Source organism: Camelus bactrianus, chromosome 11 (assembly GCF_048773025.1).
Source record: "Camelus bactrianus isolate YW-2024 breed Bactrian camel chromosome 11, ASM4877302v1, whole genome shotgun sequence".
In the NCBI taxonomy this organism is placed as follows: Eukaryota; Metazoa; Chordata; class Mammalia; order Artiodactyla; family Camelidae; genus Camelus; species Camelus bactrianus.
Window position 1 is genome coordinate 27,246,862 of NC_133549.1, and position 24,965 is coordinate 27,271,826.

The 24,965-nt window shown below is 36.1% G+C and overlaps 1 protein-coding gene and 2 non-coding genes across 3 annotated transcripts in view; all 3 read left to right on the forward strand.

Moving 5' to 3' along the window:
* EIF3A (eukaryotic translation initiation factor 3 subunit A) overlaps window positions 1-24,965 on the forward strand; it is a 32,638-nt gene that overhangs the window by 2,707 nt on the left and 4,966 nt on the right. Inside the window, exons 2-19 of the mRNA XM_010969864.3 lie at window positions 3,238-3,428; window positions 3,767-3,903; window positions 4,295-4,458; window positions 5,913-6,112; window positions 7,525-7,733; window positions 9,709-9,880; window positions 12,649-12,753; window positions 13,128-13,226; window positions 14,320-14,436; window positions 14,686-14,871; window positions 15,490-15,837; window positions 16,273-16,377; window positions 16,455-16,568; window positions 17,963-18,085; window positions 18,638-18,791; window positions 19,361-19,545; window positions 23,104-23,192; window positions 23,829-24,514. Coding sequence (XP_010968166.2) covers window positions 3,238-3,428; window positions 3,767-3,903; window positions 4,295-4,458; window positions 5,913-6,112; window positions 7,525-7,733; window positions 9,709-9,880; window positions 12,649-12,753; window positions 13,128-13,226; window positions 14,320-14,436; window positions 14,686-14,871; window positions 15,490-15,837; window positions 16,273-16,377; window positions 16,455-16,568; window positions 17,963-18,085; window positions 18,638-18,791; window positions 19,361-19,545; window positions 23,104-23,192; window positions 23,829-24,514 — 3,384 coding nt within the window. The remainder of the gene's footprint in view (window positions 1-3,237; window positions 3,429-3,766; window positions 3,904-4,294; window positions 4,459-5,912; window positions 6,113-7,524; window positions 7,734-9,708; window positions 9,881-12,648; window positions 12,754-13,127; window positions 13,227-14,319; window positions 14,437-14,685; window positions 14,872-15,489; window positions 15,838-16,272; window positions 16,378-16,454; window positions 16,569-17,962; window positions 18,086-18,637; window positions 18,792-19,360; window positions 19,546-23,103; window positions 23,193-23,828; window positions 24,515-24,965) is intronic.
* On the forward strand, window positions 12,854-12,982 carry LOC123612788 (small nucleolar RNA SNORA19). Its single transcript, XR_006720070.1, has one exon. It is a non-coding gene; the product is annotated as a small nucleolar RNA SNORA19 (small nucleolar RNA).
* LOC123612787 (small nucleolar RNA SNORA19) lies at window positions 13,872-14,001 on the forward strand. Its single transcript, XR_006720069.1, has one exon. It is a non-coding gene; the product is annotated as a small nucleolar RNA SNORA19 (small nucleolar RNA).

Genomic DNA, 24,965 nt, shown 5'->3' on the forward strand with positions numbered 1-24,965 from the left:
GTCTGTTGCACAAATAAGCTAGTAAAATTGAAGGGCTGACCTAAATTTTTTCTTTATAGGCTGATACATAGTTTCATTATGTCTTCAAGATAAGCTCAGAATGCCTAGAAGTAGTTTGTAATTTTAATTTTTATATCTAGACTATCAATCTGGAAATGAACTTTTCTTCAAATATTGTAATAGAGCTTTTAGCGTGTGATAATTTTTTCTAGCCTCAAGCTTTTTTCTCCCTAATTAGATAATTCAGAGGAACTAAATCCTTAGATATGTTAGGATAAAGACAGGAACTCACCATCATGGATTATCATATACTTGTTCCTATTCATGTTTTTTTTTTTTCTTTTAAAAACATCGTTGTCTAGTATCCATGTTTTCTTTCTTTTTTTTTTTTCTTGGTGATGGGGGTGTCCTTTTTAAAAAAATATTTTTGATGCATTTGCTTTGGTTTGTTAGAAACTATTTCAGAGTTTAAAAGTATGGAATTTGTGATCATTAATTTTGATTGGCTGTTTAGGAAATAAAAAGTACTTCCAGTTCTATCACTAAACAAGACTTACTAGTTTTTAGAATGACATTAAGATAACACACTCATTTAAAAATATGAGATTGGGAAAGTGAATTATTTTTAGACACTTTAGTATTTTGTCATCACATCATGCTGGGGCCAGTTGTCACCTTTAACTCTCCACGTGCCTAATCCATGTTACAAGCACATTGACAGTGCTTACCTCCAGTAGTACATACAGTAGTGTGAGATGTGAATCCTCAACGGAAGATTGGAAATTGGATATTATAGATCATTTTGGTGGTACTGCTGTGATATTCTTAATGTAAAGGATACATTTAAAAACATTCTCTTCCAAATTTTTGGCTGATAGAGACTGTTTTTGTTAAATAGTTGTCAAAACACTTAAAAGTACTGTTGGATTTTAAAACGACCTGTATGCATGCTCTGGGAAGAAGATGGGTAGGTCCTCCTGTTAAAACAGTAAAGTCTTATTCTAACAAAGTATCTGGTTGTATTACACCTTTGTTTCATTTTGTAGGTTTTTTTTTTTTTTTTTTTTTTTTTTGTAATAAAATTGACTCAACTGAAAATGGCCTTTCTCGTATTTGGCAGGATTGATATTGAGACTCTTATAATATTGAAAAGGCATTTATATTCATTTGCATGTGAGGAATATGATTTGATACAGTATGGAATGATGTAGGATATTGTGTTAAAGATACTTATTTCATTGTGTTTTGTGATGTATCCTGTTGCAAGCTTTTTAATATACTAGAGTTGGACTATTCTAGTTTTCCTGGAGAAGGGAATGTTCAGAATCAGTGTTCCTGAAAGATGTGATAATTGGAAGAAGAAATAACAGAAATGGCACTAAATCTGTAAATCTAGTAAATTATCTAACTTTGAGGCAGCTTTGCCTATTTGCCTAGCAGTTTCATAATGTTTTTGTCAAAGATTTCATAGGAGGAAAATAAACAATGATTTAAAAATGGAGATGAAGTGTTTTATGACTTTTTGTAGTGTAAACTAGAGTTTAGTTTTGTTAAATTATTTTTCAAATGTTCAGTGGAAAGATTTGTGTGTGTGTGTAATTTTGTGATTACTGAATTTTAAATTGAACATAACCAGAAAAATACCCACCCCCTCCCCGGTCTATTAAGTGTTTGTACAAAAGAAAATAAAAGATGAGAAAAAACAAGATAAATTTTAACCTTGGTCAGAAATAATGTGATAGAGGAGCCTTTACTTTTGATTGAATTCGAAAGGAGCAACATACATAAACTCTTAAGATTGGAACTGATTTTGAAATGTTGCCACACACAGAATGCCTTCAGGTTTAGGCGGAGAATTCAAGAGTATACATTTCTTTGCTCTTCATTCTAAAATTTTTTTTCCCAATTAGAAATATAAACTTTTAATTTTAGAAGTTTAAAGATTTACACAGTTATTGTAAAGCTAGTGCAGAGGGTCCCCTGTACACCACATGCAGATTCTCCTGTTAATGAATATCTTTTATCTGTTGGTACGTTTGTCACAATTAATGAACCAGTACTGATACATTGTTTTTCAGGGAAGTCCATGCTTTGTTCATATTTCGTCAGCTTTCCCTAATGTTCCTTTTGCATACCAGGGTCCCATTCAGAATACCACATTACATTTACTTGTCACGCCTCCTTAGCTTCTCTTGGTTGTGACAGGTTCTTGTTCATGGCCTTGATGGTCTTGAGGATTACTGGTTAGGTATTTTTGTAGAATGTCTCTCAACTGGGATTCATCTTAATGTCTTTCTCATGGTTAGACTAGGATAGATAAGTGGAGCGATATTACGGGCTCATGGGTTGGAAGACTAAATATTATTGTCAATTCTTCCAAACTTGAAAGATAAGTTCAATAAAATCCAAATGAAAATCCCAGTGAGCTGTTTGGAGATACCTACAAACTAATTCGAAAGTTTACGTGGAAAGGCAAAAGATGTTGTATAGCCAACACAATACTGAAGAACAAAGTTGGAGCACTCACACTACCTGATATCAAGACTTTACTATAAAGCTACAGTAATCAAGACAGTGAGGTGTTAGCACAGGGAACTATATTCAGTTATCTTGTAGTAACCTGTAATGAAAAACAATATGAAAACGAATGTATGTATATATACATGTATGACTGAAGCATTATGCTGTACATCAGAAATTGATGCAACACTGAAAACTGACTTTATTTCAATAATAAAAAAAAACAGGTATTGGCAAAAGACTAGACACATAGATCAGTAAAGAACGATCAAAAGAGAGTCCGGAAATAGACCCACATAGTCAATTGATCTTAAAGGAAGAAGGTCAATCTAGTGTTTTTTCTGCTTCAAGTCTTAACATAAACTAACAAATAACAAAATCAGCCATATCACTGTGATTGAAATTATACTTTTCTGCATTTGCAAGATTTTTTTCCCCTCATGATTTCAATTTCTGGAACTTTAAAATAACCTAAATATGATTGGTACAGAGGAATTGAGTGAAATCTAGTTTTACCTGTAGACTGTATTTAAGATAGTACAGTTTTTCATTGTTTTATTGGATAATTTTGGAGTAGCTTTAGAAGTAAAAAATAAATGTGACCTCAAAAGAGATGGTGGCGGGTTCAAAAATTAAAACCGCCAAGTTAGAAAGCAAGATTTAGACTTTTGTATAGTCTAAATAACTGATCTTAATTCTCCTGAATTACTTTTCCAGAATTTCTTGAGGTTGGCAAAAAGCAGCCTGCTTTGGATGTTCTTTATGATGTTATGAAAAGTAAGAAACACAGAACATGGCAGAAGATACACGAGCCAATTATGTTGAAATACTTGGAACTTTGTGTGGATCTTCGCAAGAGCCACTTGGCTAAAGAAGGATTATACCAGTATAAGAACATCTGTCAACAGGTATGGACAGCTGAGTTTCTTTTTCAAACTCGCTTTTTAAATTATGGAAATAGTATCATTATAGAAAATCGGGAAATATATAAGGGTGCAAAAAACTAAAATCATATATAATCCATCATTGTTGGGTGCATTTTCTATTTTCTTTACATTATGTTAATGCATAGTATTATTTATATATAAAACGTGTTATAATGTGTGTCTATTAATAAGTGCTTCTAATTTACAGAGGAGCTTTCCTCTCAAAGTTAGTATTTTATATCATAAAATTTGCTTTTACAATACTTTATGGTTTGTTAGGAAAAGTGTTTTATTTTTATTTTACTTATTTTTTTGGTTAGGTAAACATCAAATCTCTAGAGGATGTTGTTAGGGCATATTTGAAATTGGCAGAGGAGAAAACTGAAGCTGCTAAAGAAGAATCCCAGCAGATGGTCTTAGATATAGAGGATCTGGATAATATTCAAACCCCTGAGAGGTATGTGGGTTAAGTTGCTAAATACATTTTTCTCAGTGTTTTTCTTTACATGTGTCTCCATCATCCCCATTTGAAGTAGCTGTTTATTAGAAAGAATGCTTATCTTTGAAATTTTAAATGTATGATAACCCCCAAAAGTCATGCACTGTTCAAAATTCATAGAAGTGGAAAATTACAGCTATTAGATAGGAGGGTATATGCTAACTTAAAGGGCTGTAATACAGATTGGAAATTCAAATACTTCGACACTAAGTGATAGCTTTAGTCCAAAGTTGTAGGAAAAATTTGAACTATTTTGTAATGATCATTGTTGGTTTTTGTTTTATAATCAAGTGGCAAAGTAGGAAACCATGTCTAAAATTGTTTTCAACGTTTTAAAATATTTTTGTAGTGTTCTCTTAAGTGCTGTAAGTGGTGAAGACACTCAGGATCGTACTGACAGATTACTTTTAACTCCATGGGTTAAGTTCCTGTGGGAATCATACAGACAGTGTTTGGACCTTCTTCGAAACAATTCTAGAGTGGAGCGTCTCTACCATGATATTGCCCAACAAGGTAAAACAAGAACTGACTTGAAACGTTGACTTAAAGGATAGATTTTGCAAAAGATTAACTGTTAAAGGTAACATTTTCTCCATTGTACTTATTTTACATAGTTTTTATTCTTATTGGAACATGATTAGCATTCATTTGAATATTAAATAAGTGATTGTAAGAAATTTATTTTATTAGTTCTATATGGAATGTATTCCCCTGATGTCTGAAAGACCGTTTAAAGTCATTTTGGAATTTTCCAAGTGACTGAAAGGATAAACTTAACTTTTTGAACTTTTTGATTGCTTTCTGGTAAACTTGAGTTCTACTTTTGACTCCACTGCATATTCTTAGGCAAGCTTCTTAACCATACACTGGGTTTCTAAGGTCTTTTTAAGCTCCTGAAAACTTACGTAATTCTATGAAAAATACATTTTTCCTTTCTTAAACAGTATTACTGTATATAGAACTAAACCTTGATGACTCAGGATCATCATAAAAAGTACTTAGTAGTTAACACTGCGTGCACTTTTAATCTGAAGAACTGTGTTAAGTCTGTTCCTAATCTTGTCTCTTTGCCTTACTGTCACTTACCTTGCTGTCAATGCAGCCTTTTTTCCCCTCAGCCTTTTAACTATATGTGACTTGAGAGTGGCTCTTGGTTTTTCTTATTTTGGCCTTAAGAACACGCTTGTGTTGCCATTCTTTTTAATATGGGGATAATTGGCATTCATTTATTCAAATTTTAAGTGACTTTGTGACTAAGTATTTTACTTGGAGTCTTAGGATCTGTGTTTTGTTTTGCTCACGTGGCTAGCATATGTGAATTTGCGTTTAACACAAGTAAACTAGGAGGTTTTGATAACAGTTGAGGTAAAGCATAACTTGAAGTTAAACTGCATCCCTTTGTTTTAGACCTGTTGAAGTAGAAATACTCTTTCTTAAGGGAAGGACAGAGGATATCCAAAAATGTTACTCTAGTATTGCATATATGACAGTAGAAAATTACTTTGTATTTTAATGATGGAGCAAGTAGTTCATTTACACTTATATCTGTGTACACAGTTGAAATTAGGTTACCATAAATCCCAAATTTGTGTTACTCAGTTTTAATTAGTGCAGAAGCTTTTTGCTTTCTATGTAAATTAGGTAACAAAGTTCATTGTACTTCAGACCAGAATTTTTTTGTTCTTTTAGGATTTGAAGTGGTAAGTGTTTGAAAGGTGATTCCCTCTTAGACCTAAACTTGAATATCTTCCCATTTATAAACTCTCCCAGAACTATATTTTAGTCCTAGATCAGGACTGATGAAAATGTCTAAAAAGGTGGTAGGGCACATGAAGTGAGTTATGACACAGGTCACTTCTAAAGACTGATGGTGAGTTTGGTAAATCTTGTTGAAATAAAACTTATTCAAATACTTAATTTGATGGTGGAAATTAAATTACCTAATTATTTTACGATTATGCTTACAGCTTTCAAATTCTGCCTCCAATATACCCGTAAGGCTGAATTCCGTAAGCTGTGTGACAATTTGAGAATGCACTTGTCTCAGATTCAACGCCACCATAACCAAAGTACAGCAATCAATCTTAATAATCCAGAGAGCCAGTCCATGCATTTGGAGACCAGGCTTGTTCAGTTGGACAGTGCTATCAGCATGGAATTGTGGCAGGTATGTTGTGAACTATTAGCTTTTATTTGTAGTAATAACAGCTCATTTTACTGTTTTTTTCTTTCTTAATAAGTATTTGCATCTGGGTATCTGTTGGTTAATTTCAATAGATGGGTGATGAATTTAAGGTTGTCTGATAGAGTAGGAAGAGTTCTGGATTGGAAATCTCAGGTATTTTGGTTCTAAATGCCTGGTGTCAATTCTGAGCCAAGTCATGTAATCTTGTTCAGACTTGGTCCATTTTTTTGTGCTGAAAGTGTGGCTTAGTGCCTGGTGATGAAATAAGTATAGACTATGCATGTACGAAATTTTTAAAGTGACAATTTCATGGTAGTTTTGTGTCGGTTTACTCATATTTTAAAAATCTGAGTGTCCGATTTATTTTTATAGTAATTTTATTGTATTTTATAAAAGTATTGGTGATGACAGGTTAGAAATTACAAAGACAGATTTGCCCCTTACTGCAGATAGTTGGAGAAGTGCTGCGCTAGGTTCTGGGTTTCTCAGTGCTGCCTTGGCTTAGTCAGCGTGCACGGCGAGTATCCTACATTGGAGAGCTCAGTAGTGTTGGGAATCTTGTCCTCAACATGGCCTTCTTACTCTAAGAATTCTGCAAAGACATTTTCTTTCGCATGATCTTGTAGTCATAACTTGTTTTTATATATTTGACACCACCCTCCCCAAATGTAATTGAAATTGCAAAGTAAGAAACCAAAAATGGGTAGTTTTTCAGCCAAGTGAAAATGTGATTTCCTGCTCTCTCCTCATAATATTTTCCTTTTCTGTAGGGACACCCTTAAAATAGTACTTGATTAACTAAAGAAGAAAAAAAAAGTTCTGTAGAAGACAAGTAAACATTTAGTATAGGAAAAAAATGGATGAATTAAAGGAAGAAAATAATCCTTCATTATCTTATCACTCAGAAATAACCTCTATATTGTGTTTTACATTGTTCCAGATTTTTATAATATATTCCCTCAAGTGGTCTGATAATACACACCTTGTTTTAGGTTTGTGCAGTTTAAGAAGTTTAAGGATTTAAGGTTTTTTTGTTTTGTTTTGTTTTGTTTTTCTTTTTTGGTTTGTTTGGATGTGTTTGGGGGCTAATCAGGTCCATTTATTTTTTAATGAAGGTACTGGGGATTGAATCCAGGAACTTGGCTAAGCACGCACTCTACCACTGAGGGCGCCCCCCCACCCAGGATTTAGTATTTTTGTAGTTGTGACATTTTTCTGAACTATATCAGATAATAAATTAAAAGATGAATAAAAAAACCACACATGAAGTCATTTTATTTGCCACGTTTGTTCTTAAGTGTTCTGTGTTTTAAGTTTCATAAAGAGATTTTGAGTTAGATTTTTGTTGTTGTTGTTTAGAATGCACTGACTATGATTTATACCACTAATTTTAGGAAGCATTCAAAGCTGTGGAAGATATTCATGGGCTGTTCTCCTTGTCTAAAAAACCACCCAAACCTCAGTTGATGGCAAATTACTATAACAAAGTCTCAACTGTGTTTTGGAAATCTGGAAACGCTCTTTTTCATGCATCTACGCTCCATCGTCTTTACCATCTATCTAGAGAAATGAGAAAGAATCTTACACAAGAAGAGATGCAAAGGTAAGAATATTACCGGTGAATAGTATTGAAATTATGAAAGGAATATCTTATAAGTGGCATGGTAGTGTTTTCTAGGTTGGGGTTTCTCAATCTCTGCACTACTGATGTTTGGGGCTAGTTAAATCTTTGTTGTGGGGGATTGTGCATTTAGGGTCTTGAGCAACATCCCTGGTTTACCCACTGGATGCCATTAGCAATCTCTCTAGTTGTAACTACCAAAAGTGTCTCCAGGCATTGTTCTTGGGCAGTAGTCTTCGTCTTCAGTAGCTATCTTTTATCTGATAACCAACTCTCCAATTGAAAAAATGGAATATTAAAGACAGTGTTAAGGTATGAGCTTTCTATCCACATACAGGTATTTAGAATCTAAGAGCTAATTAGATGAAAAAATGAATACTTCTATCGAGTAACTTTTTCCTAACTATAGAGTATTTGGTGTGTGCATTTTTTATATACATGTAGTCTATAACCTAATAATCTAAAGACCATTTTATTTTTTAACATTGCATACTTTTCTTTCAGTTATGTTTGGTTTTTATTACACATTTCAGTTGGACTTAGGTAACTCACATACCATCTCTTATTGGCAGACCATGTTATTTTGGCCTCTAGTAGAACTATGTACACCAAATTGTAGCTTTACAGCAATGCATGGAACCAACTAAATGAATTTTTCTGGTATATATTTTTTGAAACTTTGTTTATATATATATATATGTATTTATTGAAGTGTCGTCAGTTCACAATGTTGTGTGAATCTCTCCAGTACCGCATAATGCTTCAGTCATACGTGAACATACATATATTTGTTTTCACATTCTTCATAGGTTACCACAAGATACTGAATATAGTTCCCTGTGTTATACAGTATGAATTTGCCATCCATTTTATATATATTAGTATCTGCAAATCTCGAATTCCTGATTTATCCCTTCTCACCCCCCACCCCGTAACCATAAGCTTGTTTTCTATGTCTGTGAATCTGTTTCTGTTTCGTAAAGTAAGTTCGTTTGTCTTTTTTTTTTTTTTAGATTCCACATGAGTGATATCATATGGTATTTTTCTTTCTTTTTCTGGCTTACTTTACTTAGAATGACAGTCTCCAACTCCATCCATGTTGCTACAGATGGCACTATTTCATTATTTTTTATGGCTGAGTTATTATTGGAAACTCTTGAGGACAGTGCTCATTAGGTCATTCACTACCTCTTACGTGATCCATGTCTGTTTAGGATATGAAAAACTTGATTTTCTTTAAAGTGTTTTTATGCTCTCCCATTACTACTGTGAGAGTACCGTCATAATCGTTAATTGCTCTGTGTGTGTTATTTTCCTTAATCTTTACAACAATCTTGTGACCCAGAAAATTAAGTATCTTGCCTCTAAGGTCCCAGCCTTGGAAATGGTGAAGCTCAGATTCTTTCCCTTGACTCTTGGGCTCCAGAGCCCACAATCCTTAGTGTCCTTTGGTGCTCTAAGTTCAACCTGACTTCTCCTCTTTTGTTTTACGGAAGATAAAATTTAGCTTTTGGCCCGCGTCTCCCATAATTGTGTTCACTTATGTTCTTTGTAATTTACCCCCTTTCTTGTCATTTTCCTCAGTTTTAAAAGCTGCCTTAATTGTTTCTGTAAGGAAGTGTGGGGTATACAGATGTGTCTTCTGCCTTTTTAACCTCTAGTCTTTTTCTGTAGCTAGACAACATTGACCACACTAAGTGGGTAGATGAAGTATTCCTTTTAGCATAGCTCAAAAGAAAGACATTAAATTAATTAAAGGAATACAATGTAATTAAAGAAATTAAAGTAATCTTTTCATTAATCCCATGCTTTGACGAATAATATTTATGAGTCCAGGTCCCCGTGGTGGTGTGCGTATTCTGTCATTGGCATATTTTACTAGATGATTAAAGAGAAATGTCTTTCTGCTTATCGAGTAATATTTATAGATTTAACAGATTGTAACTTTATTCTCCAGAATGTCTACTAGAGTTCTTCTGGCCACTCTTTCCATCCCTATCACCCCTGAACGTACTGACATTGCTCGACTTTTGGATATGGACGGCATTATAGTTGAAAAACAGCGTCGCCTGGCAACACTGCTAGGCCTGCAGGCTCCACCAACGCGGATTGGCCTTATTAATGACATGGTTGGTATAAGTTTAGTATTCTGATGGCTTTAAACAGAAAGCTGTCTGGTTAGGTTTTATGATTTATGATGACATGCTGGAAATTCCATTGCACTGCCAGGGCTTTCTGATGCACGGACAAGTTTGAGAACCACTGGTGTAAGTCAGCATCGTATTCAGTTGAGGTGATTCGTCTCAGCTGGAGTTAAATTTGATGATGAGACTTGGACTAGCTCAGAGGAGTAGTGAGAGTGGAAGTAACGATGGGCAGGAAGGTTCATGGCTTGTTTCAGGGGCTGTAGGAAAACACCAAGCTGACAGGTGTTACTCGGATACGGCTAGGGAGGAATGTGAAGTAGATTAAGCCCAATTCTGGACAGCTCAATACTTCCAACTTTTTTCTCTTTTAAACTTTCATTGTCTGTTGCTAAGGCATTGGTTTTTAATCAGGGCTGTGCACTGAAATTGTGTGTGAAGTGCTTTTTAAAATGCACTTTTCTATGTTTTACCCACTGTATATACTAATTTTCAAAATATGGAACCTAAGGCTTATGTATCTTCACAGTGTTTTACGTTGGAATCTTTAATTCAGTGGAAATTCGTCATGCGAGTCTGTTCGTGCTGGGCAAGTGATACATGGCATTTGCACTCTAGAGGAGCTTAGATGTTAGGGATTCTGATTCGCGATAGTCAGACTTACTGGTTATTGTGATACACTTTCAGCAAATTACTTTAGGACAAGAGAAACAGAGGGACAGTTACTAGAGATAACAGATAGGCCTTACTTTTCTGACAGAATCAATCAATTTAGGTAAAAATGAATACATTTTCTAAATGGCAACAGTTTTCTCCTGTTGCATAGTTCTCTGTTATAGTAGCAAGGCAGATTCCTTCTGTGGGCAACTTTTGCAAAGATTTAATCTCTAAAGTAGTATTTCTCTCTCTTTGTATGCCTCCTTGTTTTATTCTGCTGCCACTTGCAAAAATCAACTTTGTGTTTAGACAGGTTTTTATGGGACTGAAATAGGATTAAATGTAATAAAAACAGCATTGTGTTTAGGAAGAGATCTTCCTAGTAAATATGTCTTAATTTTTTTTTTTAATACTGAAAACAAATTGGAAGTGTAATTCATATCTCTTGAGCCCATGTCTGTACATGCCACTCATGTTAAAGTTGATCTGTTGTGATACTGATTCAGGGCTCAGTGTTGGTGGAATCAAGGTCGGTAGCTGGGACATCCTGATTAGAATCCTCATTGTGCCCATAGATAAGTGTTTAAGTTTATAAGGAGGATACTGGTTGGTACCAGGTGAGTAAATAAGTTGACTGCCAAGAGGCATTTTATAAATTTTAATGAGTTCACTGTATGTCCAAGGTTGAGACCTGAGCTTTGGATGCAAATAACTGAATTCATAATCACCAAAAGAATGATTTCAATATCTAAGGAACAGACTCAAATTAATCAAGTTCATAAAAGATTATTAGATTAGAAAGCCAGTTTATTATTAATTTTAGAGAGAAATATGCTTCAATAAATTATGGTAGCCTATCAGCATATTCTTTATTTGGAAAGGGTGCTAAATGGAAAATCTAGAATAATTTCTAGATAGGAATGAAATTAGGGCTAGGGAAATTTTATTTGAATGCTTATATCACATCTTATTTTGAAAAAGATGTAAGGGCACTGACAAGGAAAGTATTCATATGTTGTAGGGCATCAGTCATGTACCCATTTTGGATTGGAGTTAGACTAGGGTGCTCAAGTGTCTGGACGTCCTCTCGGAGATGGAGGCTGCCAGCAGTTGCCTCAGTTTGGAACCTGGTCTGTAGTGGGTACATACCCTGTGCTTTGGAGTCTTGTTATGTCGCTGCAGTTTTTCTTTTTGGGTTAGCAGATCCCAACAAGTGAAGGATAAAGGTCACATGCCGTTACATACAGTTAGAGCCGTAGGTAAGAGAGGATTTGCTTATGAGCAGTTTCGGAGTTTATAAAATTATGCCACTTTTTTGTCTCCTTTGTGAGGCAGGTTATGCAAGCGGCATCTTTATTGTGAAAGGAAGTTTAGTCTATTCAAATAAGAACTTAAAATGTTATCAAACTATGACTTTCTTTAAAAAGTAAAAATCATAGAATGTAATTGGGTAAATTCTCCAAAGGCCTTTCCAGTCACCACTTTCCCATTTCCCCCAAGAATAGCCACTGTCCTGACTTAATAACACCAGATTAATTTTGCCTGCTTGTATATTTTATGTGAAATTTGGATTTCATATAAATGGAATAATACGTGAAATTCTTTTCCTCACCATTTGTGAAATTTATTCATGTGTTGAATGTAGCTGTTCTTTTTCTGACCATTTCTATATAATATGTAAACCTATCCCTGTGTGTCCAAAGTTGTTTTGAGTTTGGGCGATTATAAGTAGTGCTGTGATAACTTGTGTGTGATAGTTACTTGTTACTTCTGGTAGTTTATTTGTTACTAATAATAAGTTAGTCTGTATTGGCCACACAACTTGTCTTTGTAAATATTTTATTGATTGTGTTGATGAGTTTTTATTTTCTTTTTAAATTCTTGTGGGGTTTCACTATAGGGAGCTACATAATTTGGGGCAAGAGACTCAACATAAAGGTCCTAGATGCCTCTTTGGTAAATTTAAAGGAGGTTGAGGCTTGATAATCTTTCAGTCATTTCCCAGATTTCCAGTCTTATATTTTTCTTTAACTATGATCAGTTCAGAATCCCAGTTGAAAAATACCTTCAGCAGTTAAACCTTCTGTTTACTGTAGGTTAGATTCAACGTGCTACAGTATGTTGTCCCAGAAGTAAAAGACCTTTACAATTGGCTGGAAGTTGAATTTAACCCACTAAAACTCTGTGAGAGAGTCACAAAGGTAAGCTTTGATTATATTACCATGTAGCCAGCCCTTTTGTAGTTTTAGGTTATACTTATATTTGTTCAGAGAGAAGTGTTTTCCTATGTGTTTGAATTCAGTGCACATTTCATTGTCTTTTTTCTCTATGTCAAGAGAAAAGATATTTCTGATGTGCTAAATAAACCTTTGGAGGTAAATTAGCAGCATGACTAATTTAGCCATTGCTGTCAGTCACCTTCAGACAAGAATCAATAGCTTCATATTATTACATTTTGTGTTTTTTCTGCTTTATGTGATGGTTTTCTGTGTTAAGAAAATTGAAAAGTTTCGCAAATGTTTCAGTATCTGTTATATAGAAAATATAATCTCTCTCAATTTAATGGATTTCATAGGTTCTAAATTGGGTTAGAGAACAACCTGAAAAGGAACCAGAATTACAACAGTACGTCCCACAGCTGCAAAACAACACCATACTCCGGCTTCTGCAGCAGGTAAAGAAAAAAAATGTTTTATGTGAGAACTGGAATTTCTCCCTTGATTGTTAAAATTACTAAACTAAAAATTTAGGAATGGTCTAGAAAGTGAAGGCCTCCTCAAATTCTATCCACACCCCCAAAAAATTAGTTTTGTTAATCTGATTTGAAACAGAATTATTTTATATAATTCATAACTGTTTTTGTCTCCTTTTTTGATGACCACTATCTTTGCATATTTTTCCTTGTTAGCCATGTATGTTTACCTCGTTTCTTTTAATGCCTACATAGTTTTTCATTGTCTAAAGGGACTGTGGTTTATTCAAACTCTGTTGATGGAAATCTTAGTCTTTTTGCTAATAGGAAAAGTTGCAGCAGTGAGCATACTTGTGTGACTTTCTGTAGCTAAGAAGTGGAATTAGTCATAGTCTGCACACTTAAAGCTTTACCAGATCCTCAAAGATTCAATTTATAGACTTTCACCAGTAGTGAACAAGATAGCCTTTTTTCCCTAAGTATTGTCAGTCTTTTAACATATTTTAGTCCAACCTCGTACTTAAATTTGAGTATTATGGTTTATAATACAGCTTAATGTTCCTGTTTTGTCATCTCTTTGTTTTACTTGGCGGAGGGGGTGTGTGTTACATGTTCACTTAAGTATTTGTGCACATTTCATTGACCTGCTTTCTCTTGTGTATGTGAGCAGTGTTATTTCTTATGTGCGATATAAATAGTTGGAGGTTAATTAGCAGTATAACTAAATAGTAATGCTGCCAGTCTCCTTCGGACAATTTTATTAAATGTTCAGATGAATTTGGTAAGTAGCAGGTCTCTGTCTACAAATACATGACCATTTAGGGCTTTTTTTGTTTTATGAAACTAGGATTTGAAAGGATTATGTGATGATTCAAAACATAGGATTTGGGGTTGACAGCCTTGGGTTGTAACTCCAGCTCCAGCAATGTGCTGTTAATATAGATACTCTGAGCTTCAGTTTCTCTTCTTTGAAAAATGGGCATAATTTCTGCTTTCCATGGTTGTCACGAGACTCCATGTAAAAAATGCTGAATACATGATAGCTATTATTACTAACCTTGTGTTTCTTATACAGGTGGCACAAATTTATCAGAGCATTGAGTTTTCTCGTTTGACTTCTCTGGTTCCTTTTGTTGATGCTTTCCAACTGGAACGGGCCATAGTAGATGCCGCCAGGCACTGTGACCTGCAGGTAGGTGCTTCAGGAGGACTCGGAGGTTGGAGGCCTTTGAGGGCTAAAAGCACACGTTCTTTGTTTCTCATCTTTTGGTACAGTGGCACTATTTTGAGGCTTTATTGAAAGAATCTTCTAGCTTTGATATTTAACATTCTTTAATTTTTTTCTCATTCATTTGAAATTTTAATCATAAGTTATTCCTTTGTCAAATGACTCTATTTACTTATGGATTTAACTATTGATAATACCATTTAATTTTCAAAGGTTCGTATTGACCACACCTCTCGGACCCTTAGTTTTGGATCTGATTTGAATTATGCTACTCGAGAAGATGCTCCAATTGGTCCTCATCTGCAAAGCATGCCTTCAGAACAGATAAGAAATCAGCTGACAGCCATGTCCTCAGTACTTGCAAAAGCACTTGAAGTCATTAAGCCAGCTCATATACTGGTATGCATCTTTGGAAGAAACGGACTGCAGAATTTTTGAGGGTCCTTATGTCTTTAACAAAAAGGTTCGAGATGATGTCTGAGAGAAGGGGTTGATTACATATTTCCTTTTCAGTTGTGTTTGATAGTTTGGGTATTTTATCAAATGCCTTCATCAGATACACAGATCATTGCACTGCCTTCCACGGGGTAGAAGATACACGGCACAGGTAGTGTGGGAACAGGAGCACTGTCACAGACAACAGCAGGCCCCATGGACGACGACTCTCCGGATAGCACTGGGGTTGGGCTTTTCCTCTCTGCTTAAGTTGTTTATTGTTTGTGAGCTCTGTTATCTGTTAGTATTCCTCCTTGGCTTGAGTACTTTAAAGTAAATTTGGTTCAAAGAAAAGAGCCTGACAGATAAAAGTGCTTCAGTTATGTCCCTGCTCTTAAAGACTCTGAATAGAAGGAGCGCCATAGTATTTGATACTGGGAACCAGTAGCTTGAATAATGTCATTCTGTTATTAAATGCAAATACATGTAATGGTAATACATCAGGATTATATACTAATAGTTTTGATGTCTGATACCATGGAGTGTCACTTAAAAATTTTTTTGATGCATTTATTTTTGAAGCAAGAGAAAGAAGAACAGCATCAGTTGGCTGTTACTGCGTACCTTAAAAATTCACGGAAAGAGCATCAGCGAATCTTGGCTCGCCGTCAGACAATTGAGGAAAGGAAAGAGCGTCTTGAGAGTCTGAATATTCAACGTGAGAAAGAGGAACTGGAGCAGAGGGAAGCTGAACTTCAGAAAGTACGGAAGGCTGAAGAAGAGAGGCTGCGACAGGAAGCAAAGGAGAGAGAGAAGGAGCGTATCTTACAGGAACACGAACAAATCAAAAAGAAAACTGTTCGTGAGCGTTTGGAGCAGATCAAGAAAACAGAACTGGGTGCCAAAGCATTCAAAGATATTGATATTGAAGTATGTAGTATCTTATGCATTAAAAACTTTAAGTTTTATTCAGGTCTCTTAGAAGCAAAGCCCTTTACCATTTATTGGTTTATTTTTGGTTATTCGGTTACTTCACTCATTTTGATACAGCTAGTTCTTTAATCTGAAGTAAGCATTTGTTTTCAGTGACTACAGTTTTTAACCACTGTTGAATTAGATTTTGGATATATGTAGAATGGAGGAGTAAGAAATAGGCATTAAGATTACATAATTTTTCTCCACAATCGAGTGGAAATAAGGCTATTGTAAAACATTTTTATATTGCCTAAGTTTACCCATTGCAAGCATTTGCTCATTGTTAAAAAAGAAGCAATTTAGAATTTGTTTCTAGAAAGAAATGGTGCTCCATATTGACTGTTTGCACTTTAATGTTATTAATTATGGTGCATTTATATTACTTTTCAGGACCTTGAAGAATTGGATCCAGATTTCATCATGGCCAAGCAGGTTGAACAACTGGAAAAAGAAAAGAAGGAACTTCAGGAACGCCTGAAGAATCAAGAAAAAAAGGTAAATGAAAGGACTGGTAAACTTCACATGCCAAGTTAAAAGTTTTTTTTAACACCATTTGTTTTCATGATACTCAGATTGACTATTTTGAAAGAGCTAAACGTTTAGAAGAAATCCCTTTGATTAAGAGTGCTTATGAAGAACAGAGAATTAAAGACATGGATCTTTGGGAACAGCAAGAAGAAGAAAGAGTAAGTTTTACATTTAACTGTAGTATTTTAGACTATAAGCTGTAATTAAGTCCTCTGCCAGTAATGGAACCAAGGTTTCAAATTTGATTTTTGTATTTTGTCAGAAATGGTGCTTTAATGGCTACATACTGACAGATTGGTGGATAGATATTTTCAGAATAGAGATTAAAAAAATGAAACTTGTAAAATAAAAAGGACAGTTGAAAAGTTCATTTTTTAAAAAACAGTTTTGTGGAGATACAATTCACATGCCACATAATTCACCAATAAAGTGTGCAGTTGATGGTTTTAGTATATTTAGAGAATTGTGCAATGGTCTAATTTTAGAGCATACCTCAAAAGAAACTTTGGACCTACTAGCAGTCATTCTCCATTTTCTCTTCATCCCCTTGGCCGTGGCAACCAGTAATCTCCTTTCTGTCTCTAAATAATCCTATTTTGAATATTTCTTACAGATGGAATCACACAATCTGTGGTCTTTTGTGACTAAATAGCTCCTTCCTTAGTTTTATTAGTCTATATTATATGTATTCATCTAATGATACAAATGTAAGGTTTGCAAATGCTTACAGATTTGTAGTAAAAACAGGTGACCTCATTCTGGTTAAAAAAATAACCACAGGCAAGAGACAACACATACCTGTGGTGGCTGCAGTGTGGAGAATGCAGCCTCTTCGTGGCTCCATTGGATTGTTGTCTTTCTGGGCCTAGTGTTGCCAGTTTTTCCAATTTTTTTTTTAGAAGTTGGTATTTGTGTGATAATTCTTTTAATACATAAAATTAGAAACCAGTGTTAGAGACCAGCTAAAGTACTGGAGATCTGCTGCATTGTGCCCTGAAGCCTTTGTTTCCCTGGGAGCCAAAAGGAAAAGCTTTCTCTCTCTTTCCTTGTTTGGTTTGGTTTAGTTTGGAGGGGAGAGGTAATTAGGATTTATTTTATTTTATTTATTTTTAATGGAGGTGCTGGAGATTGAACCCAGGACCTCATGCATGCTAAGTATGCACTCTGTTCCCCTCCACCCCCCGAAAAGCTTTCTTACATCAGTAGTTCATCCTGCTTCATTCTGCCTTAACCTCCAGTTAAAAACACCTCCAGTTTTCAAGGAAGAAAATGCCTTTAATAATTAAACAACAGTGCTTATTATATGCCATGAGATATTTATTATTTTGTTTTGTCATATACATTTTGGTTTTTCCTCTTACTTCCTTAGAGATGCCCTAAGTCATCTTTATCCATCTCCGGCCCCTGATTGTCTTCCTTGGGACATGACATGTTGGCTCACATGATACTTACATTTCAAAATTGAAAAGGGCAAAAGAGCTTGGAATTTGGGATAAATTAGTAATCACATAATGAATGCTTTGAAATTTAACTTCGTATCATTTATTTGCAGATTACTACGATGCAGCTGGAACGGGAAAAGGCTCTTGAACATAAGAACCGAATGTCACGAATGCTCGAAGACAGAGATTTATTTGTAATGCGACTCAAGGCAGCACGACAGTCTGTTTATGAGGTAAACTTACTGGTTTGAGGGAAACGTTTGTTTATTCATAAGCTTCTTAGTTTTGCCTTAAGAATTCTTTAACATGGTGGTACATTCTGTCTTGAGCTAATAACATTCATAATGGTCATTCAAATAATATTTTCATAGGGATATCTTGAAAATATTCCATAGGCTAAGTAATCATCACTATGAACAAATTTTTCTGAAGGTGAAAGTGGACTGCATAAAATTTGCTTTTGATACAAACGTTTGTTTACTCTGATTCAGAAAGGAAAAAATTAGATCAAAGTGTCCTGCTCTTAGGTTCTAATTTAATCATTTGGATTTATTCTGTATAAAAATAAACCCACTGGATATAGATAGTGTCCCCTCAAATTTTTTAAAATTTGACATGAGAGAAAAACTTCGGTCATTTGGAAATTCTGGTTTTTATACTGGAAGGTTGCTTTCCATCGTTCCACAGAACTTGCAATGCTTTTATAAACATAAAATCTACTGCCAGTTTGCAGCTCTTAAAAATTGGATTTTCTTTCTTTTTTTTTGGTAACCATTCAATTATAGGAAAAACTTAAACAGTTTGAAGAGAGGTTAGCAGAAGAAAGACATAATCGCTTGGAAGAGCGTAAAAGGCAACGTAAAGAAGAACGCAGAGTAACCTACTACAGGGAGAAAGAGGAGGAGGAGCAGAGGAGGGCAGAAGAACAGATGCTAAAAGGTAGCTGTGTGGACCGAGGTAGAAGGGTAAGGCAAGGATGGTGTCAGGTCCAGTTTATACAGTCTTATTTAGAAGCTAGAGGAACATGGGACCAAGATCATTGGCTTAACTACAGGTAGCTAGTTTTCAGGTTCTGAGAACCTGACTTTTAGTTTTCTGCAGTTTGATATCTGAGGATGTTACATTGTCTGCCAGCTTATTTCCATGTTTTGGTGTTCTTTGAAAAATTAATACTGCTTTTTAATTTTTATCCCTGTATTCTGTATAATATTAACATTTATTGAGGAAGACATACCAGATGGAAGTCTCCAATGATCCTTTATCTGGCATCCCAGATGCTCAGGAACCGGGGAGGGATTCTGCTATCACTTTAGTTGTGTTGAGTGGCGTAAACTTGTTTTCTTGAATGTCTCCTGATATTCAAGTTTAGCTGATAGTAAATTATTTTAAAATTCTTAAAGGGAATTTCCTTCTACATTATACTGTCTGTTTAATACCAGAAAAGTAGGTCTAGCACTTGGGGAAGGGTATGGTACGAGGCACACTTCGTAACCTATTACGTTATATAGAGCGAGAAGAGAGAGAGCGTGCTGAACGGGCAAAGCGTGAGGAAGAACTTCGAGAATATCAGGAGCGAGTCAAGAAATTGGAAGAAGTAGAAAGGAAAAAACGCCAGAGGGAGTTGGAAATTGAAGAAAGGGAACGTCGTAGGGAGGAAGAGAGAAGACTTGGTGATGATGCACTTTCTAGGAAGGTAAGCAGAGACATTGCTGTTTCTATGTGATGTGTGTTTATCAGCCAGATCTCTTGCATGACCCACCTGTTAATGCATGTCCGTGTCTGTTCTTCTAGAGTCTAGTATTGTTTCATCTTCCCAAAGACAGAGGTTCCTAAGGGGGTAGGGTGGAATTAAACTTGTCTTAGCAAAGCTGGGATTTTACGGACTTCAGTTTGGAATACTTGTCAGGTAGGAACTAATCCTGTGAAACACTTAAGTATTTGACAAAAGATAACAGTGGTATGGAAGGGGGTCTGTTTTGGTTCCTTGAAAGGAGTTGGTATGAATTAGGAAGATGATCTGAGGATACTCCGATGATTCTGGGGGACCAGCAGTATTCAACATCCCATGGGAGCTTATTGGAAATGCAGAGTATCAGGCCCAGTGCCAAACCTTCTGAATCAGAACCTGCATTTTAACAAGATTACCAGGTGATTCAAATGCTGCTCCAAATTTTTATTTTTAATATGCACTCATGTCCAAAACTGACCCTTGTTACCCCCTTTGTCTTTTGTCTCTAATTCCCTAGTTGGTGGTGGCATTATTAACCACTTAATCACATTGTTTTGAATCCACCCTTCCCTCCTTTCTGTCCCTATGTTCCTGCCTTAATTCACATTTTAATTTTGCTTGTATTACTTACTGGTCTTACTGTTTTCCATGATCGTAATCTTCCCCCAGCTTCGGGCATTCCTCTATGTTGTGGCCTGCTTGGTTTCTCATAATGCATATTTGATTGTTACACCTGCTCTGCAGTTTCAGACCTTCCTGTGGTTGGTACTCATTGCTTAGAGCCAAAGGCAGAAAACATGCCTTAGTATTCAAGGCCTTTTAGGTTTGCTGCTTTTTTCATCAGCTTCTTCTGTCACCATTTTCTTCTCAGTCACCTGTACTCTAGCTGTTCTGAGCTACTGTTACACTTTATCGTGTGTTTGTGACATCTGCCTGCATGCTCTTCGTTTTTTCCTGAGATGTGCCCGTGCTGCCCTTTAAATAAAATAATGCTTATTTTTTAAGGTAAGAGGTAACGATTTCTTGCCTGCTCTGCTTCTTTATTTGTCCCACACCTGTATCAGATGCTTCTCTTTGTTGGAGGACCTGTTGTTAGTTATCTGTATGGTCTTCAGTTTCTGTTTTATAGTGTCTGTGGGTAGATTTTTGGTTTTGTTAACTCCTGTTGCTAATTTCTGTAGGGTAAGTATTCTTTTTTTGTTGTCCTGTGTGTATGTATGAATTCAGAGTTATTGTGTTTAATTTGCTACATCCTGTTAATTTACTTCATCTTCTGAAGACAATGGGGTAAATCACTGCATGATTATGGGTTACAGATTTTTTTCTTTTAGTTTTTGCAAATCTGTGTTCATCCTTTTGTTTGTTTTCGACCTTCTGTTTAACTGTTTTGTGGACCCCTTCTTCTCTTTCAGTTTGAAAGTCTTTAGTTTTACCTGTTCACTTTTAACATGGTGTAACATACTACATTTGGTTTTATTCCTAACCTTTGGTTTGGAGCTTTTTATTTGCTTCCATATCCTTGCCACCCCTTCATTTCTTTAAGCCAAGCTTAAGAATTTTTCTCTGTTCATGTTTTTCTGTATTCTCTTAGTGATTGCCATCTATTTTTTTTCAAAGTCTAAACTTTCACAGTCTAAATTTTGAGAACTCTTTCCTCTCTTCAGAACAAAACAAAATTTTGAGCATGCCTTTAAGTTTTATTGCCTCCAGTCCATTAAAACAATGTTATCTCTCTCTTTAGAATTAATTTAAGTTTTACAACCGTATTGGCAAACATAATTTAGTTTAAAATGTTTCCATTGTAGATCATATTTTCCTCCTTACAGATAATTTTTGTTTTGTTTTGTGTATTTTATCAAATATTCTTGGATATGTCTCAAAAGAGGTTTTGTTTCTCACAGTTGAACAGTGAATGGTACATTGGTCCAGCCAGTTCAAAATCGTCCTCCTTCAGAAGTTTAGAGACTTACCCTCACTGTCACATATGGGCAAGGAGGATAATAGTCTTGGTCTTGTTACTTCTTTAGATGGTCTGCTTTATTCCATGAAAGCTTTTAGAATTTTCTCTGTCATTAGGGTAAAGGGTTTAAAAATTTCACCAAATCATGTTTAGGTGCCTAAGCTTATGGTCTTTATTACTCATCCTTTTTGACATGTGTGCCCTGTCAGTCAGGTTTCTATTTCCTTAGGTTAGAGCAGATAGAATTTCCTTAACTCAGGAGAATTTTTTTCCCCCTCCTTTTCTTTATTTGGGCCTTTCAAAAATGTCCTATTCTTTATCTCTTAATGTTTCACTTACTGTCTTCATCTCTTTGTCCTTTTGTGACTGGTTCTCTGAGATTCCTGTTCTGTTTATACATCAGCAGGGCCTTTACTGCTGTTGATCTATCAACTGTCTTAAAAATTTTGGTGATAATGTTAGTTTTTTAGAATTCTTTTTTGTTTAATGTCTGTCATAGCCATCCCTAAAATCTTTTTCTAAGTTCAAATATTTGTCCGTGAAACCTGATTAACTTGAATTCTTTGTGGAGTTTAATTTATAGAGTGAGTGTGGAGGATGGGAGAACTGTCGTCTTCTAGGTGTGGATGTCCCCTCCATTGTAGTAACCATAAGTTACCATCGACAGTTGAGTTCATATCTTCTCCCACAAGGTCCACTTGAGAAAGTCTCTTAGAACAACTCCCATCTTAAGAGACAGCTCAGAGTCAGCAGCTGCTGAGGGCTGATGACTCATGATCTGGCCATTCTTGTTTTTCTCTCTTGCTTCTCACCAGCTGCTACTGGAGGATTTTGTTTTCAAGACGCTTTAAAATTTAAATAAAGATCCTTTTATTCACCTACTTGGGGTCATACTTATTCTCAACTTCATTAGATTTTTATTTTAGTTCTCCCACTCCACCCCTAGATATTATTTGTGTCTTCATGAGTATTCTTACTTGTCCCATTGTGGCCACAGGTTACATTTGTAGGATCAGTCACACTGTATCAGAGGTGTTTGTATTAAGATTGTGTGCATTGTCCATTACAAAAGTGGTACCAGTTACATTTTTACCTTAAGGGTGAGTGTGTATCTCTTCACACCTTTCCATAATTTGCAAAGACAATGTAATATTTTGAAGAGGGAAATAATGTAACTATCCCCAACTGGACAGTCCATTGGCTCCACCTCTGTTGAGTTGCCACTGTGATGTACATTTTGGGGCACTGGACTTTTTTTTCGCAAAAGGGAATTTCTAGGTCAAAGGAAATCTGTAGAATTTGAATGGTTCCAGGGGCATGCTGCCAAATTGCTTTCCAGTGGTGTTTTATCAGTTTATAAAGCCATCAGCAATACATGAGAACACCAGTTTCACAGTACTATCAGTCTGATCTAGAAGTTCTGAAACAGAATTTTAAAGCTTGTTTTTATTTAAGAACTTAAGATTGTTTACTGTAAAGTACAAAAGCACTTGAATGGTAATACTGGTAGTTGTAGTAAGTGTTGCCAATGTAGTGCCTCTTATTAACTTCCGTGAATATAGGACTCTCGTTGGGGAGATAGAGATTCAGAAGGCACATGGAGAAAAGGACCTGAAGCAGATTCTGAGTGGAGAAGAGGCCCACCAGAGAAGTAAGTAGCGTTAAGGAAAATAGTACCAAATAATCATAGATCCTGTTAATATCTTACTGTTTTTCTAACAGTTTATTTTTGGGGTGGGGAAAAAAGAGCCTTGAATTTATGCATGTGTATTACTGGTATGTTTTTCATAGTTCACTTCAGTGCTAATGTAATTACTGACTTACAAACATCTTGAGAAATGGGCTTCAGTTTTTTTTTTAATTAAACTAATAGTGTTGAGTTCAGAGTAAAAATGAACAATTTCATAATGTATTTTTCTTGTCCTTTGAATTAAGTTAGATCAAACCGTCTTTTAAAAGGACTGCTAGTGCTAGGTAAGAGTGCTGGTCATAACCCCTTACACAGAAATTAAGTTTTGAAAGCTTGTAGTAATAGATTTGGAAATTGCTAAATAAGGTACTTGTTGTAAACCAGAGATACCTTTTTAAGGCAGCTGTCTCCTTACTGGTTTATGTTGATACAAGGTTTCAATTTTGTGTGATTTTTTTTTTTAATTGGAACATACTCTGTTAGGTTAATGAGTTTAGACTGAAGTGACTTTTAAGAGTGAGTGAGATATTTCCCAAAAGGGTCATGTACTTCAAAGAAAATTTACTCTTAAAAGATTTTTGGCTTGTTGCTCTGTAGGGAGTGGAGACGCGGAGAAGGTAGGGTTGAAGAGAGGCTGCATAGAAGAGATGAAGATCGACCAAGGCGTTTGGGGGATGACGAAGAGAGAGAATCTTCTCTTAGACCAGACGACGATCGGGGTCCCCGGCGCAGCATGGATGACGACAGAGGCCCTAGACGTGGTCCAGATGAAGATAGGTTCTCTCGCCGGGGGGCAGACGATGACCGGCCTTCCTGGCGTAATGCTGATGACGACAGGCCTCTTAGACGAATTGGCGATGAAGACAGGGGAAGCTGGCGTCACGCGGATGACGACAGACCACCTAGACGAGGCCTGGACGAGGACAGAGGAAGCTGGCGAACAGCCGATGAGGACAGAGGACCCAGACGAGGGGTGGACGAGGACCGGGGGCCGCGGAGAGGAGGTGCGGACGATGAGCGGTCATCCTGGCGGAACGCTGATGACGATCGCCCTAGGCGGGGCATGGATGACGACCGGGGTCCCAGGCGCGGGTTGGATGATGATCGAGGACCTTGGAGGAGTACTGATGATGATAGGATTTCCAGGCGCGGTGCAGATGATGACAGGGGGCCTTGGAGAAACGTGGACGACGACCGGATCTCGAGACGGGCTGATGACGATCGGATTCCCAGACGGAGCGATGACTCGAGACCTGGTCCCTGGAGACCGTTTGTCAAGCCAGGTAAAACTCTGGTCTTCAGAAAAGCAGATGGATGCTTTAGAGAGTGCTTGATGGGTTTGCAAGTACAGAGTGAAATTTTACACCAGTTAATCTCCACTGTTCTGTAGAGGATAGCAGGTTATTTCAGAAGAGGAACTCAAATCTCAAATGACTAATTACATTTTGATTGTTTAAGTAAATGGTGTTATTTTTCAGCTGATTAAAGTGAAATTCTAATGGATGTATAACAGATTGGGCTGTATTATTTAGTTTTAGATAAACTGGTCTTTTATCTTTCCTTTATTACCTCACCTTTTATCTTTCCATAGTGACTTTTATGTCAGAAGCTGGCCTGTGAGATCGCTCACACCAAATAACTTCACTCCCTTTTCTGCTTTAGTGCAGTTAGTTTTCCTTCTGCCTTGTTGACTGCTTCTTTCAGGGCTCTTCTTCCTGCGCCAGCCCTTAAGTA